General features: G+C 36.0%; 1 protein-coding gene and 1 non-coding gene across 2 annotated transcripts; both read left to right on the forward strand.

The window, feature by feature from the left end:
* The first annotated feature begins 2,154 nt into the window (after nucleotides 1-2,154).
* Nucleotides 2,155-8,403, forward strand: LOC21387494 (GTP-binding protein SAR1A). Its single transcript, XM_024162715.1, has 3 exons — nucleotides 2,155-2,419; nucleotides 2,759-2,892; nucleotides 7,961-8,403. The coding sequence occupies exons 1-3, from the start codon at nucleotides 2,293-2,295 to the stop codon at nucleotides 8,279-8,281; spliced, it is 582 nt and encodes a 193-aa protein (XP_024018483.1). The 5' UTR covers nucleotides 2,155-2,292; the 3' UTR covers nucleotides 8,282-8,403.
* LOC112090719 lies at nucleotides 3,397-3,516 on the forward strand. Its single transcript, XR_002901782.1, has one exon. It is a non-coding gene; the product is annotated as a small nucleolar RNA snoR83 (small nucleolar RNA).
* Nucleotides 8,404-14,445: the final 6,042 nt, after the last annotated feature.

Here is a 14,445-nt window from a genome sequence, read left to right on the forward strand (position 1 = left end):
GGGGCTCCTCGGTGAAATGCTGCCATGCCGGAGAAGTTCACGGTCTTTTTCCTCTGCTGCGTTCTCCAGCTTCTTCGTTGTATACTAAAGCATTATCCACCGGAGCATTTTCTAGTTCAGTGGGGGTGAGGTTAGAAGGCATTATTTTTTTCCTCAAAAAATGTCTCCTCACCAAGCTCAGGAAGAGCAGTAAAATCAGGGAAATTTAGTGAGGCCATTTTTTGGAAATTGATAGAACTTGATTGAACTTTGTAAATGAAATAGCTAGAAAATGAATGAACACGAGAAAAAAGCTTAGAATCAAAATCAAATAGAGAAGTTGAGAGATAGAATGAGAGTGAGATGAGAAGATTAGAGTGAATTGTTGTGTGGGATTTATGGTGGAATTAAGGGGTATTTATAGGGGATTTTTGGGTTAAAATTCAGTTTTTTCCCATTGGGCCCTTCGCGGGCCCAACGTGCGGCACGTGACGGGCCTCCCGTTTGGCCCATCACATGCCAAACGGGAGGCATGTGACGGGCCAAACGGGAGGCCCGTCACGTGCCGAATGTTGGGCCCGCGAAGGGCCCACTGGACCAAATGAAATGGGCTTCTTCGTGGGCCGTTTCGCGGGCTTGGGCCGGGCCGAATCAGGGCTTAGGCCGGACCGAATAAGGGCCGTGCCGCGGGCCTCCACGTGTTTGGGCCGTGCTTGGGCCGCGGGCTGAGAAGTTGAGGCCCAGCCCTAGTCCATTACACGTGCCGTGCCGGCACGGCCCGTAACAGTAACGAACCGGGCCGTGCCGAATCATACACTATTACGGGCTGGGCCGGGCCATCCATGGACGGCCCGGCCCATTTGACACCTCTAAACTCAAGTGCATCAATATTTATTATCTCTTAAATTAGCCTATTTCCCTCTTTTTCCTAGTAACATTCACCTCATATGTTGCTCCATGCAATCTCCCACATAAAGCTGAAAGTTCGGGCGAGAACTCGGCCTAAGTGGGAATTTCACTAGCCAAGCCTGACTCGTTATTTTCACTGCTCGGCCCAGTCTAAAGCAGGATGGTCCAGAACAATAAAAAGTACTCAAGGTCGGTTCAGAACAAAAATAGTTTTAGGCTTAAAGTATCAGCCATCGCGATTCAGACTTTTAAATAGGAGTGTTCACGGATCTCAATCCGCGTATTGAAAATCAATCCGCAATCTGATCCAGAATTACAGATTGGAAAAAATTAAATCCGTATCCGATCCAAAACATTTTCAGATTGGATCCAATCCAATCCAATTTAAAACCTATCGAATTTTGTGAATTGGACTCATAGATTCACGTATTATGACCTTTAAAAATATAAATTAATAAACATCCATAAAAAAAAAAAAGCACAACATGAATATTAATAAACACCTATATTGTTACTTCAAATTAAAAAAAAAAAGTCTAGATTGTTACAACACAATTAACAATAACAAAATAGATTTAGTGAAACTCAAAATGAAATCTTAATCGTTACTTTAAAGTAATTCAACATCCATAACTTCTAAAGTAATACTTGAGTTTTCTGGAAAAGTAACAAAACATACATAGGATAAAAGAAATGAAAAATTCAACTTATAAAAAGAATTAAATATAATTATAAAAATTATATATACGTATATATATAGTTTTAGATTCGCAGATTTCAAACAGCAATCCAATCCAAAACTTTTGGTTTAAAAAATTTTAATCATTTTCAATTCAATCAAAACTTCGGGTTGAATTGAATTTTATAGATCAATCGAATTCGCATACTCTTAAACAAGTTTGGCTGACAATAATGAGCTCTGAATTGGCTCGTTTGGTCTATCTAAAGTTGCTGTTCCACTCCTACAAAAGAGCACGTATTATTTATGTTAATAAAAAAAATGACGTACTATTTTTGTTCAATCTTCCGATACAAACATGAATGAAACTCGGAGGGTGAACCATGTAAAATTACAGGGGTTTAATATGAAAATTCGTGACATAATTTAAATTATAATTTATAAGTTATTATAATATTTTTTTATAAAAAAATACACATAAATTAAGAATAATTTTAAATTATAATTTTAAATTAATAAATTAATTGTCCACTTAAATTTAAAGTAGGTTTTGTCGTTGCCTCATTGGATACCACGATCCCAATTCAATGACGTGGAAATACTCACACACACTCTCTCTCTCTCTCTCTCTCTCTCCTGTTCCACTTCCGGTCTCTCTCTGAATTTGGAGATTCTTGCGGTCTCCGATCCACCGGTTTTTGGTGGTGAGTTTTCGGCGAAGCACCATGTTTTTGCTGGATTGGTTCTATGGAGTTCTAGCGTCGCTCGGATTGTGGCAGAAGGAAGCAAAGATCTTGTTTTTAGGGCTCGATAATGCCGGCAAAACCACCTTGCTTCATATGCTCAAAGACGACTTTTTTTTATCTCTATTTTCTCCTTATTCGCCATGAATCCTAATTCGAGTCCGTGAATTGTGAGTCTCGTGAAATTCAATGGTTATTTGGATTTAATTTGGAATATAGGTACTCTTTTTATAATCGAAATCGTCAATATTTGGATTCTTAGGGCTGAAGTGATCAATTAATTTCGCAGTGTTTGCTCTGAGCTGAACCTGTGCATGATTGAGTTTCTAAAGACTTTTCTGAAGCAATTGCGTTTGATCATCCTCAATTTTCTAGAAGAACAAATATTTTAATTTCATTTTTCGCTATTTTCCCGTTCTTTTTTATGAATATTGCTGATGATAATCGCAGAGATTAGTTCAACACCAACCGACACAGTATCCGACATCCGAGGAATTGAGTATTGGGAAAATCAAGTTTAAGGCTTTTGATTTGGGTGGCCATCAGATTGCTCGTAGAGTTTGGAAAGATTATTATGCCAAGGTATATTATACCATATTATATCAATAATAGGACGTGAGGGGGTAGTATAGTATATGCTTTCTCTGCAAGTGGCGACTAGATTTTCCCTTGTGTGCAACTGTTTGAGCTATATTATTTGCTTTTCTTCCAAGTTTGCTTAATAGCTTGCGTGATTCTCGAAATTTCAAAAGATGCTGAGTTGGAATCCAATTCTAAACGGATTCTTGTGATTATGGAGTATCTAGCTATAATAGCACTGGGAACGGAGAGCTTTCCCGCTATATGAAACTGTGAATGAAAGGAAAAAAAATGCAAAAGACTCTGCAAATAAAATTGAAAGATGAAGGGTTGACTGTGTTTTAATTGCCGTTCAAACTTCTATGGAAATTTGATAAGTTAATAATTTGTCAACCCCAATTTGCGTTTAGCATACCCAATTGATTATCTTCACAGCAACAAATCTGCTGTGAATTAGTTTCTATTCTCACATGCATATTATTGATGTAATATGCTTTCGCCTTCATAATCCCAGATAAAGTTTTTTATGTTTATCTGATTCATGGGAGGCAGATATGAATGATGGTAATTCGCTGATAGCACCTTTTCTCTTAGGAAGGTATGCTAATAGTACCTTATCGCACATACATCTTTTCCTCTGCAATGTACTTCACTTCATTTACTACAGAAATAGATGTAGATCTCTAAGTAGTGCTGTCTAATTTCCGAAGTGTGAGACTACAACCTATATACTGCTGATTATTTCTTATTGACCTCATAGAGATGTTCTTAGTTCTAGTTCCGTGGAAAGATAACATTATAGTGTTAGATTTTTTTAATGATCTAAACATGCTCTTAACAATCTTAAATAGTAATTAGATCAAATGTGGAATTTAAAGAAACGGATCGAAGAGCACCTCCTACCATTGCCATTTTCACTCACTCAAGGTTATGAAAAGTGTTTGATTCGGGTTAAGGCTCTTCCAAACCTCACTCAATCTCTGTTTGGTGATGTATTTTGGCAACTAAAAGAGACTGGAGGCTTAGGGGACCAAAACCAACGTGCATTGCCCCTTTAATAGACTCTGCCCATCACAAAGTCCTTCTCGGACATGCACAAGATGTGGACAAGATGTGGGCAACGGTGGGCAACTGAGGGTGGACGTGGTTAATCACGTCCCTAAAGTGATGGAATGTGATGGACCACATTGTTCGGTTGGTTACCAAAGTTTAAGGGAAAAGAATATCCAACATTCTCCCACTTTGCCCATATATTCCATCATTCACCACTGTAAGAAATAAAATACATGAATCACGGCGATAGGTCCTCTAAATCGAGTATTATCTTCCATGTATTACAATGCATAATGTTTCTCAATAATAGTATATATAACTTAATGAATAAACCCTATGCTTATTCTAAGTCCAAACATTAAAGATATTTCTCAACAAATAAATGAATGTGTACACAAGGAAAACAAATATGAGAAAACATCACAATAGAGTTTCATTAAAAATAATATCCGTTCTTACAACGAAAATTACACAATGGAACCAAGTCTCATTCTATTTACATGATCCTTAAATTTCAATGGTGGCATGCCTTTAGTCAAAAGATCAACAATCATCAATTCAGTGCTAATGTGTTCAATAGCCACTGTCTTATCCTTAACACGTTCTCTTATGGTTAGGTACTTGATGTCGATGTGCTTGCTTTGACTATCACTTTTGTTGTTTTTAGCGATAAAAACAGCAGCTGAATTGTCACAATATATCCTCAATGGCCTAGAAATCAAATCCACAATCCTAAGCCCAGAAATGACACTCTTCATCCATACATGTAGTCTCAAAACAAGATACGAACTCAGCCTCTATAGTGGAAGTAGCAATCAATGTTTGCTTTGCGCTTCTCCAAGATACAGCTCCACCGGCTAGCATAAAAACATATCCTGAAGTTGATTTTAGCGAATCAATGTAGCCATCGTAGTCTGAATCAGAGTAGCCAATCACCTCTAAGTTTTCAGTCCTTCTGTACATAAGCATGTAGTCTGTGGTCCCCTTAAGATACCTCAATACCTTCTTTGCAACTCTCCAGTAGTCCACACTTGGATTACTTTAATATCTTCTCAACATCCCAACAACAAATGCAATGTCAGGTCTTGTGCAGACTTGAGCATACATCAGGCTTCCATCAACAGAAGCATAAATAATGTTTTTCATTTGTTCCCATTCAAGATCATTCTTCGGGCACTGGTTTAAATTGAACCTGTCACCCTTAACAATGGGAGCTATACTAGGTGAACAATCATTCATCCGAAATTTCTCTTAAACCTTGTTGAGATAGGTCTCTTGAGACAGGCCCAAAGTACCTCGAAATCTGTCTCTATGTATTTTAATGCCAATGACATACGACACATTACCCATATCCTTCATGTCAAAGGTTTCAGAGAGAAATTGTTTCACTTCATATAGCAAACCCTTATCATTGGTTGCAAGTAAAATGTCATCCACATACAGAATAAGGAAACAAATATTGCTCACACTGACCTTCTGGTATATACATTGATCCATAATGTTCTCCACGAAACCAAATGAAGAGATAACATCATGAAACTTCAAATACCATTAACGGAAGGCTTGTTTCAATATGGATTTCTTAAGCTTGCACACTAAATGCTCACCACGACTAGAAGAGAATCCTTCTGATTGTTTCATGTAAATCTCTTCTTCTAGTTCTCCATTGAGAAAGACCGTTTTCACATCCATTTGTTGCAACTCTAAGTCAAAATGTGCAACTAATGCTAGAATGATACGAAGAGATTCTTTCTTAAATATAGGAGAAAAGGTCTCCTTGTAGTCAATTCATTCCTTTTGAGTGAACCCTTTAGCAACGAGTCTTGCTTTATATCTTTCAATGATGCCCAATGAGTCTTTCTTCATCTTATAGACTCATTTACATCCTATGGCTTTGACACCATCAGACAACTCAACAAGATCCCAGACTCCATTAGTTGCCATAGAATTCATCTCATCTTTCATAGCATCATACCATAAATTTGATTCTTTGCAACTCATGACTTGTGAAAACGTTTCAGGATCATTTTCGGCTCCAATGTTGTAGTCAGACTCTTATAGATACATAACATAATCACTAGATATCGCTGATTTCCTTACATTAGTAGATCTCCTTAATGTTGTATCAACATTTTTCTGAGGATCATGTTGTCCAACTGGTTGTTCAATAATTTCTGGTAATTCTTGAACATCTTGATCCACTGGATTGTCATCAGTAGTTTGTGAAACTTTAACAATTGGTTGTCCAACACCTGTTTGAACTTGAGGGGTGCTGTGAATGACAATCAATCTGTCACTTGAAGTGTAAGGTTGAGTATCAATATGATTCCTTTCAGAAATAATGTCCTGAAATCGATCGCTCCCACTAATCAAAGTCATTCTCAAGAAACTTTGCATTTCTTGATTCCACAATTCTAGGGCTGTGAGATGGACATTAGAATCTGTATCCCTTAGACTTTTCATCATATCTAATAAAATACCCACTAATAGTCCTTGGGTCTAGCTTCTTTTCATGTGGGTTATAAACTCTTACTTCAAACGGGCATCTCCAAACGCGCACATGTCACAAACTCGGTTTCAAACCCTTAAATAACTCAAAAGGCGTCTTTGGAACAACCTTGGTTGGAACTCGGTTTAATATATACGCTGTCGTTTTAAGAGCTTCGGTCCACAAGAATTCAGGAAGCTTGGAGTTGCTATGCATACTCCGTACCATGTCCATTAAGGTTAGGTTTCTTCTTTCTGCCGCACCATTCTGGTATGGAGAACCAGTAGTTTCTTCATGTTGCTTGCACATTTCTTTAATTGAAAACAACACGTCGTTTTCATAGCCAAATGAAAACAACATGTCGTTTTGGCACTGGCCTGCGCATATCTTCAACAGAAAATGACATGTCGTTTTATAAACCAAAAGGCAACGACATGTAGTTTCTTCCTGTTGCTTGCGCTTTTCTTTAGTTGAAAACAACGTGTCATTTTCCTAGTCAAATGAAAACAACATGTCGTTTTTGCATTGGCCTATGCATGTTTGCAATAGGAAACGACATGTCGTTTTATAAACCAAAAGGCAAAATGACATGTCGTTTTTTGCCACCCGTGAATCATCTTCAACCTCTAGTCGGGTCGTCTTCGACCCTGTATCAACCCGAAATGAAACCCGACGGTTTCTTAGCTTCCAGGACACCAAAATCGACATTTAAAAACACAAAAATGATAGAAATTCGATTTCCTATGATTCCTAATCTCAGTTTCCATAAAAAACGTCTAAATCATAACCTTGAATTCAAAAGTTTTCACACTGACAAAGATTAAAACAGAGTGAAGAACAACAAAGCAGAGACAAACTAAGGCTCTGATACCAACTGTTAGAATTTCTTAATGATCTAAACATGCTCTTAACAATCCTAAATAGCAATTAGATCAAATGTGAAATTTAAAGAAACAGATCGAAGAGAACCTCCTGCCATTGCCGTTTTCACTCACTCAAGGTTATGAAAAGTGTTTGATTCGAGTTAAGGCTCTTCTAAACCTCACGCAATCTCTGTTTGATGGTGTATTTTGGCAATTGAAAGAGACTGCAGGCTTAGGGGACCAAAACCAACGTATATTGCCCCTTTAATAGACTCTGCTTATCACAGAGTTCTTCTCGGACGTGCACAAGACGTGGGCAACGGTGGGCAACTGAGGGTGGACGTGGTTAATCACGTCCCTAAAGTGATGGAATGTGATGGACCACATTGTTCGGTTAGTTACCGAAGTTTAAGGGAAAAGAATATCCAACATATAGAAGTTGTATATAGCGACACGTGATTCTTGAACACGTTTAAGAATATCCCGGGGAGAAGTCTTTTGCTGATTGTTTAATAAAAAATTCTATGGAATCTGAATTAGTGGGGCCTTCCATAGACCACTATGCTTAATTTTTGTTATTGTCTTGCTTTACTATACCAGGTCTCTGATTTATTTACTGGGCTTCCATTTTATTTTTAAAGAAATTTGCTTTATTTTGTGTGTGAAGGTGGACGCGGTTGTTTACCTGGTGGATGCTTTTGACAAGGAGAGATTCGCCGAGTCAAAAAAAGAGTTGGATGCTCTCCTCTCCGACGAGGTATTGGCGAATGTTCCGTTTCTTATTTTGGGAAACAAGATCGATATCCCATATGCTGCTTCAGAAGATGAGCTGCGCTATAGCCTGGGCCTGACCAACTTTACCACAGGCAAAGGTAAGGTAAACTTGGCAGATTCAAATGTCCGCCCACTTGAGGTCTTCATGTGCAGCATTGTAAGGAAAATGGGCTATGGAGATGGTTTCAAGTGGCTTTCTCAGTACATTAAGTAGAGGGCAGTAGGACGGTAAAATTAAAGATTTGGTTTATAGTGCTTAATTCTTACTTTCTTATTCCATGAAATGACAAACACACCCCATTATAAGTGTTTTATAGATTTTGTCTCCCTTCTCTTGCACTTCTCTTTGTTAGTTTTTAGACGCTACATATTCATCGAAGTCTATATTGTATAATGATTGGGCAAACTTGTCGCAAGTGTGAAAGTGAAACCATCCAAGTATTGCATGGATTGTTAAAATGATCAACCAAATGCAAAAGAAAAGTTTGTATTATCCAGGAGATAAAAGGATAGCAATGGAGATTAGAGAACCGACAAATTTAACGTTTGCGGGTTTAGAAAACTGGAGTTATCATCACGGCTGAAAAAACACTTGCAGAATTGGCTTGCAAGCGAGTTAATAGAGTGCGGCCACATATTGAGGTCAGTTGAAGTGGCTCATGTATTTGCATTCATTCATAGATTTGCCTGTACGTGTTGGTTTAGAAGCATTCTTGTGGGTAATTTGGAAGGCTGTCGCTCATTCATACGTTTAAACTAGAGCTGTAAGCTTAGGCTGGGATAAACGGGCCAGCCTGAAGCCCACTATTGTTGTCACGGGCCTAGTCCGGTCTAGTCCTAAATTTTTTGGGCTTAGAGCTGAGTTAAACTGGGCTGACTCTCTCCTTTAGGGTCGGGATAGCTCGTCTCAAACACCATATTTTTAAAGATTTCTTTTGAAAATACTTTATAAAATTCCGGACTGAGCCAGACCAACCTTAAACTTTTTGGGTTTAAGACCGGGCTAGGTGACCTTAAAACAGTGAAGCATTTTGAAATTTCTGTATTAGTTATATATAACAAGTTACTATGGTCAACATACATCACCCACCTCTGCTCAAAGCCATATTCTCTTATAGAACACCCAAGGACCACTAGGTATGATTTGTAGTGTTCAAAAGGTATCATTCTTTGGTATGACTTGTTTAAGCAGCACAAAGCACTTAATTTTAATTCAAAAGGTATGATTTTTTGTGTTCCTCTGTTTCGCAGGCTAGCATGTCTTGGCAAGAAAAGAGGAGCTTGGCTTTGCATGTTGATCTTCAGTCATAGTTTATCTTATATTCTTAAAAAAAAAAAAAAAAAAAACACATAGGTTGGCACATACATCGAATATATCAGAGGCAAAGCACATGAAACTGCAAAAGATGGTAACACTATCTTTCAGGAAATCAATACAAAGTTAGTAATTTATTTACTGATTGTAATTGTCACAACAAACTTTTGCATACTTAGGCAACATTCTATGGTTCAGGATCAAGAACTCTTAGGCATGTCAAAGGATTCATAGTCCCAGCAATGGAAACTTAGTGAGGCAAAAGAGTCATGAACATTAGTTTAATATAGGTAGCAAAAATATAAAAACTGCAATAACACCTAAGTACAACTTTTGAGCAGAAACAACATTGATACAACATAGACACCATTAGTTACTTAGTTTCCATTAATATGCAACAACACGAACAATTATCTGAATAATTATAAGATGCTAGTATATCTCGAATTCTTTGTTGGAAATATTTTCAATCAATGATGGGGGATACATCGTATTATACAACATCAAACTGATGCCCAATACTCATGTATCATCAACGATTTGGCATGCATAAATATTATAAAAAGATATGGTGTTCAATCATGACAATTTTTTTCATTAACAACAAGCCATCGTTGTATGATCGAAGCAGCACATTTAGCAGATTCATTTGACTTCCATTACTGTCATTATACCTATCAACAAAATCTTTATAAAAAAAAAAAAAAAAAAAACAAGAAGAAGAAGAACATTTTCGTCTACCAAAACTCTTGACTATGTCTCACAATTCCGTATGAACAAAGTAGCCGAAATAATGTACTGTGTACATGTATAAGTGAATAAACGTGAAGGTCCATTTTAATAAATAGTTGAAGTGAAGAAAGGAATGGCTATGGTGGAAGAGTGACCTGGAGACGTTGAATTGCTTGTTGGAAAGTGAGAACCGAGGGTTTCTGGGGCATAGAATTTGAATCCTTCAAGGAGTGCAGAAGAGCTGCGGAGTTACAAATCGCAGAGATGGAAGCTCTGGAGAACCGGCGGCGGAGAGCGGCGGAGAGCGGCGTCGAGTTTGCGGTGGAAGCGGTTAGAGTGGAAGAAGGTTAGCTGAGAGGGCTGGGGTCTGAGAACCGAATCGCCATGGCTCTTCTTTTCAAGCTTTTGGAAGAGAGAGAGAGAGAGATAGAGAGTTGAACAAAAGTGAACAAAAATGAAAGAAGAAAAAAAAAAACAGACTGGTCTTGAAAACGAAACGGATTTTAATTATGTGATATTTTATAAGAATTTTTAATTATAATAAAAAAAATTAAATATGATATTTTTTAAAAAAATTTTAATTGTAAAAATTTAAAATTAAAAACTAAATTCGTTTTGAAGAGAAACAAAACTTAAAGGATGCAGTGGTGGAATTGAAAATACATCGTGTCATCAACTTAATTCATGTTTGGTCATCAACTTAATTATAGTATACATTTTGTTTGGTATTACTTCGTCCTACTATAATTCATGTGCAAAGGGTTTTCATACTTAAAAGTTACTAGAAATATAATCTAATAACCTAAAATTCATCTTTTAATGACGTTTGATTCATAGATTTAAAATCATGATTCAGAATCATTCTTGATTTACGTGTATTTTTTATAAGAAAAAATATTATAGCGAATCACGAATCATAATTCAAATCATAACATGAATATACTAACTAAACGCACCCTAAGCTTTCAATTCCTTTCTCCATACTCTAAACCATTCGGCCAAGGTAAGAAAAAGAAAATGAAAACTGAAATCTCACCTTAGAATAGAAGAATGAAGAACAAACTCCAGAATTAGCAATCCTCAATAGTTCGATCGATTCTCGCTTAAAACTTACTTTTCTTCACTTTTAGTAATTTTTTTATTCTTCTCTCTCTTGGATGAACTCTCATGGGTTCTTGACATGAAAAATGACCATTTCATTGTGTTTGTTCACTAATAAACTGACCTTCCCAAAAGCAAGGGTTCAAGTTGCAAATTTTGACTTTTCTAAAGATCATTTTGCAAAATTTACTAAAATATCTCATTTCTTCTTCACCAAGTTGGCCGGCCATTCCTTCATCCCTCTTTTCACATGTCAAAATCTCCTCTATCCATTATTTTGTTATTTTTTATCTCAACCATTGATTATTTAATAAGTATTCTATTTTAGTTCAGTTTAATTTCCTGTTTAATGCGCGTTTTATCTGTATTTTTCAGACAGTTGGTCAACTTAGTCAACTTTAAACATTTTTGACTAACTTTTTGAGAGTGACGTTTTGGTCAACTCTTGGTTAACAAACTTTGATCCGGTCCACTTAAATTAGTCGAAACCCCAATTTACGCGATACATTAACAATGGTAAATAAGATATCTACTAACAATAGAAAACTATTTGAAAATTACATATTATATAAAAAAATGTAATACGCATATATTTTTTTTATTGTATGAACTAACATTTTGGGAGAAAATGAGAGAAAAAAAAATACATTGAGCAAAATATATCCTGTCATAGGCAATGAGCAGGAAAAAAAAAACGAAGACATCGGGAAAAGAAAAAAAGAAAAAGAAAAAAAAACTGTACCAAAATTTGTTTGGTGTTACTTCGTCCCATTAAGGCTTGAGCATGTATATGTATACATGTGTGTATATATTACCTTAGGAATTATATACGAGACGCCATTTGAAAGCCGCTCAAACAAGAAATACAACAACATTTGGTCCTTTGTCAACCTACTGTGTAAAATAACGAGTGCAAAGAGAAATGTGTGAAGTGGGAGTGGGAATGTGGTCTGATTTAGAGAGAAATAGTGGCTTGTTATTACGTAAGCTTGTTTGAAAAAGATGAAAGATGCATGTTAAAATTTTAAGTTAGCATCTGAAAAAGAGTGTATTTTAACTGCAAGATTTCACCCAAAAAAACAAAGCAATACTATTACAATCAGATTTTAAATCCAAATATAACATGCAACAAAAATAATGAAAATTCTTCAAACACGTTCCGATGAAATCCAAGAAAAAGAAAGTCAACAACGCCTAACGGATATCCAAGGGGCTCCCCCTCGTTTTCAACTAAAGCTGTGCGCATTGACAAGCTAAATTGGTGTAGCAACAAGAAGATTAAGAACGAGCACAAAAATGGAGAGCATTTATTGTATAGAAGCCACTCACTCCAATGTCATCCATGAATAGTAGAAAATAAAAATCTGAAATGCTGAAACTAAAAAAAAAGTTATTATAGGTTGTTAAATCACATAATGAGCACAGACATTGCTTCATCTTTTGCCTATTTAACGCCCCTAACATAGTATTAATATCAATAGGGCTGGCAATATAGATCACAACACGACAACACGGTTCGAAAATGATATGAATTTCGCAGGTTAAGGTTGAGAAAAAAAAGAGATTCAGGTTAAAATTGGGTCGACCTGAAATTGACACAAAAAACACATGTCAATTTCGGGTTGGACCCGCAACCTGAACACGACACGAAACTCGTAAAAAATTAAAAAATACATATATTTTTCATTATATATTTTTGATTTTATTATGAATTTGTGATATTATGATAGTTATACTCAAAATCTTATACTATAATTTGTTTAATTTCAATGGATGTTATTGTATTTTAGTGTGTTATGAATTTTAAGTTATTTCTAATATGTAAAAAACTAAGGCCCCGTTCATTTCGTCGATTCGAGTTTAGAATTCGAGTTTTGCTACAGTAAAAAGCTCTAAAAAACAGTCACATCTAACTTTTTTGTTACAGTAAAAAGCTCTCACATAACGTCACATCTTAACTCGAATTAAAAACTCGAATCAGCGAACTAAACGGACCCTAAATAAAATATACAATTTTTATGTGAATTTTGAGTTCACGGGTCAATTTCGTGTCACGGGTCATTTTCATGTCGTGTCAACCCGTAAAGTGGTCGTGTTGCGGTTTTTAAAAAATTTTGTGTCACGGGTTGTGTTCGGGTTGACTGTAAATTTAGAAAGAAACAATCAAAACACGACATGAACACAATACGTGACACGAAGTGCCACCCCTAGTGTTGATACACTAGGGGTGGCACTTCGTGTCACGTGTCGTGTTCGTGTCATATTTTGATAATTTCATTCTAAATTTACAGTCAACCCGAACACGACCTGTGACATGAATTTTTTTAAAAACCACAACACGAACACGACACGACCACTCTATGGGTTGACACGACACGTCACGAAAATTACCTGTGACACGAAATTGACCCGTGAACCCGAAAATTGTATATTTTTATTTAGCTTTTTACATATTAGAAATAACTTAAAATTCATAACATACTAAAATATAATAATATCCATTGAAATTAAGCAAATAATAATATAAGATTTTGAGTATAACTATCATAATATCACAAGTTTATAATAAAATAAAAAATATCTAATGAAAAATATATGAATTTTTTATTTTCTACGAGTTTCGTGTCGTGTTCGGATTAGGCGGGTCTAACCCAAAATTGATTCGTGTTTTTCGTGTCAATTTCAGGTCAACCCAATTCTGACCCGAACCTCTTTTTTCTCAACCATAGCAAAATTCGTGTCATTTTCGAGTCGTGTTGTCGTGTCATTTTTGAATCATGTTGTCGTGTCGTGACACATATTACCGATCCTAATAAACACACAGGTAAGACCCAGATTCAATGCAAACTTAGTATTACGCCAAGCATAGTTACAAAGTAAAGCTCTACAAATTGAATACCTTTATAGGAAAATCAAACTTACCGACGCATCCGATTGAAATATCGAGCACATTCTGTCACCCTAACAAAGTCTCTTGAGTCCAAGATGTTAAAAGTATGTGATGCTTTGAGAAGTTAATTTTGAAGAAGATATCGAAACCAATAAGAAACAACGACTAAAATATATCAGTTAAAATAATGAGAAAAAAGCGAATAAAGCTTAAACATAAGCAGTGATAGCTAGACCAGAAGTAAGTAAGGAGCCATATTCTTCCACACACAAAAAAAAAAAAAAAAAAAAAAAAAAAAAAAAAAAAAAAAAAAAAATAAAATTCTTTTTAAATATTTTTT

The sequence above is a fragment of the Morus notabilis genome, unplaced genomic scaffold (genome assembly GCF_000414095.1).
Source record: "Morus notabilis unplaced genomic scaffold, ASM41409v2 Scaffold914, whole genome shotgun sequence".
In the NCBI taxonomy this organism is placed as follows: domain Eukaryota; kingdom Viridiplantae; phylum Streptophyta; class Magnoliopsida; order Rosales; family Moraceae; genus Morus; species Morus notabilis.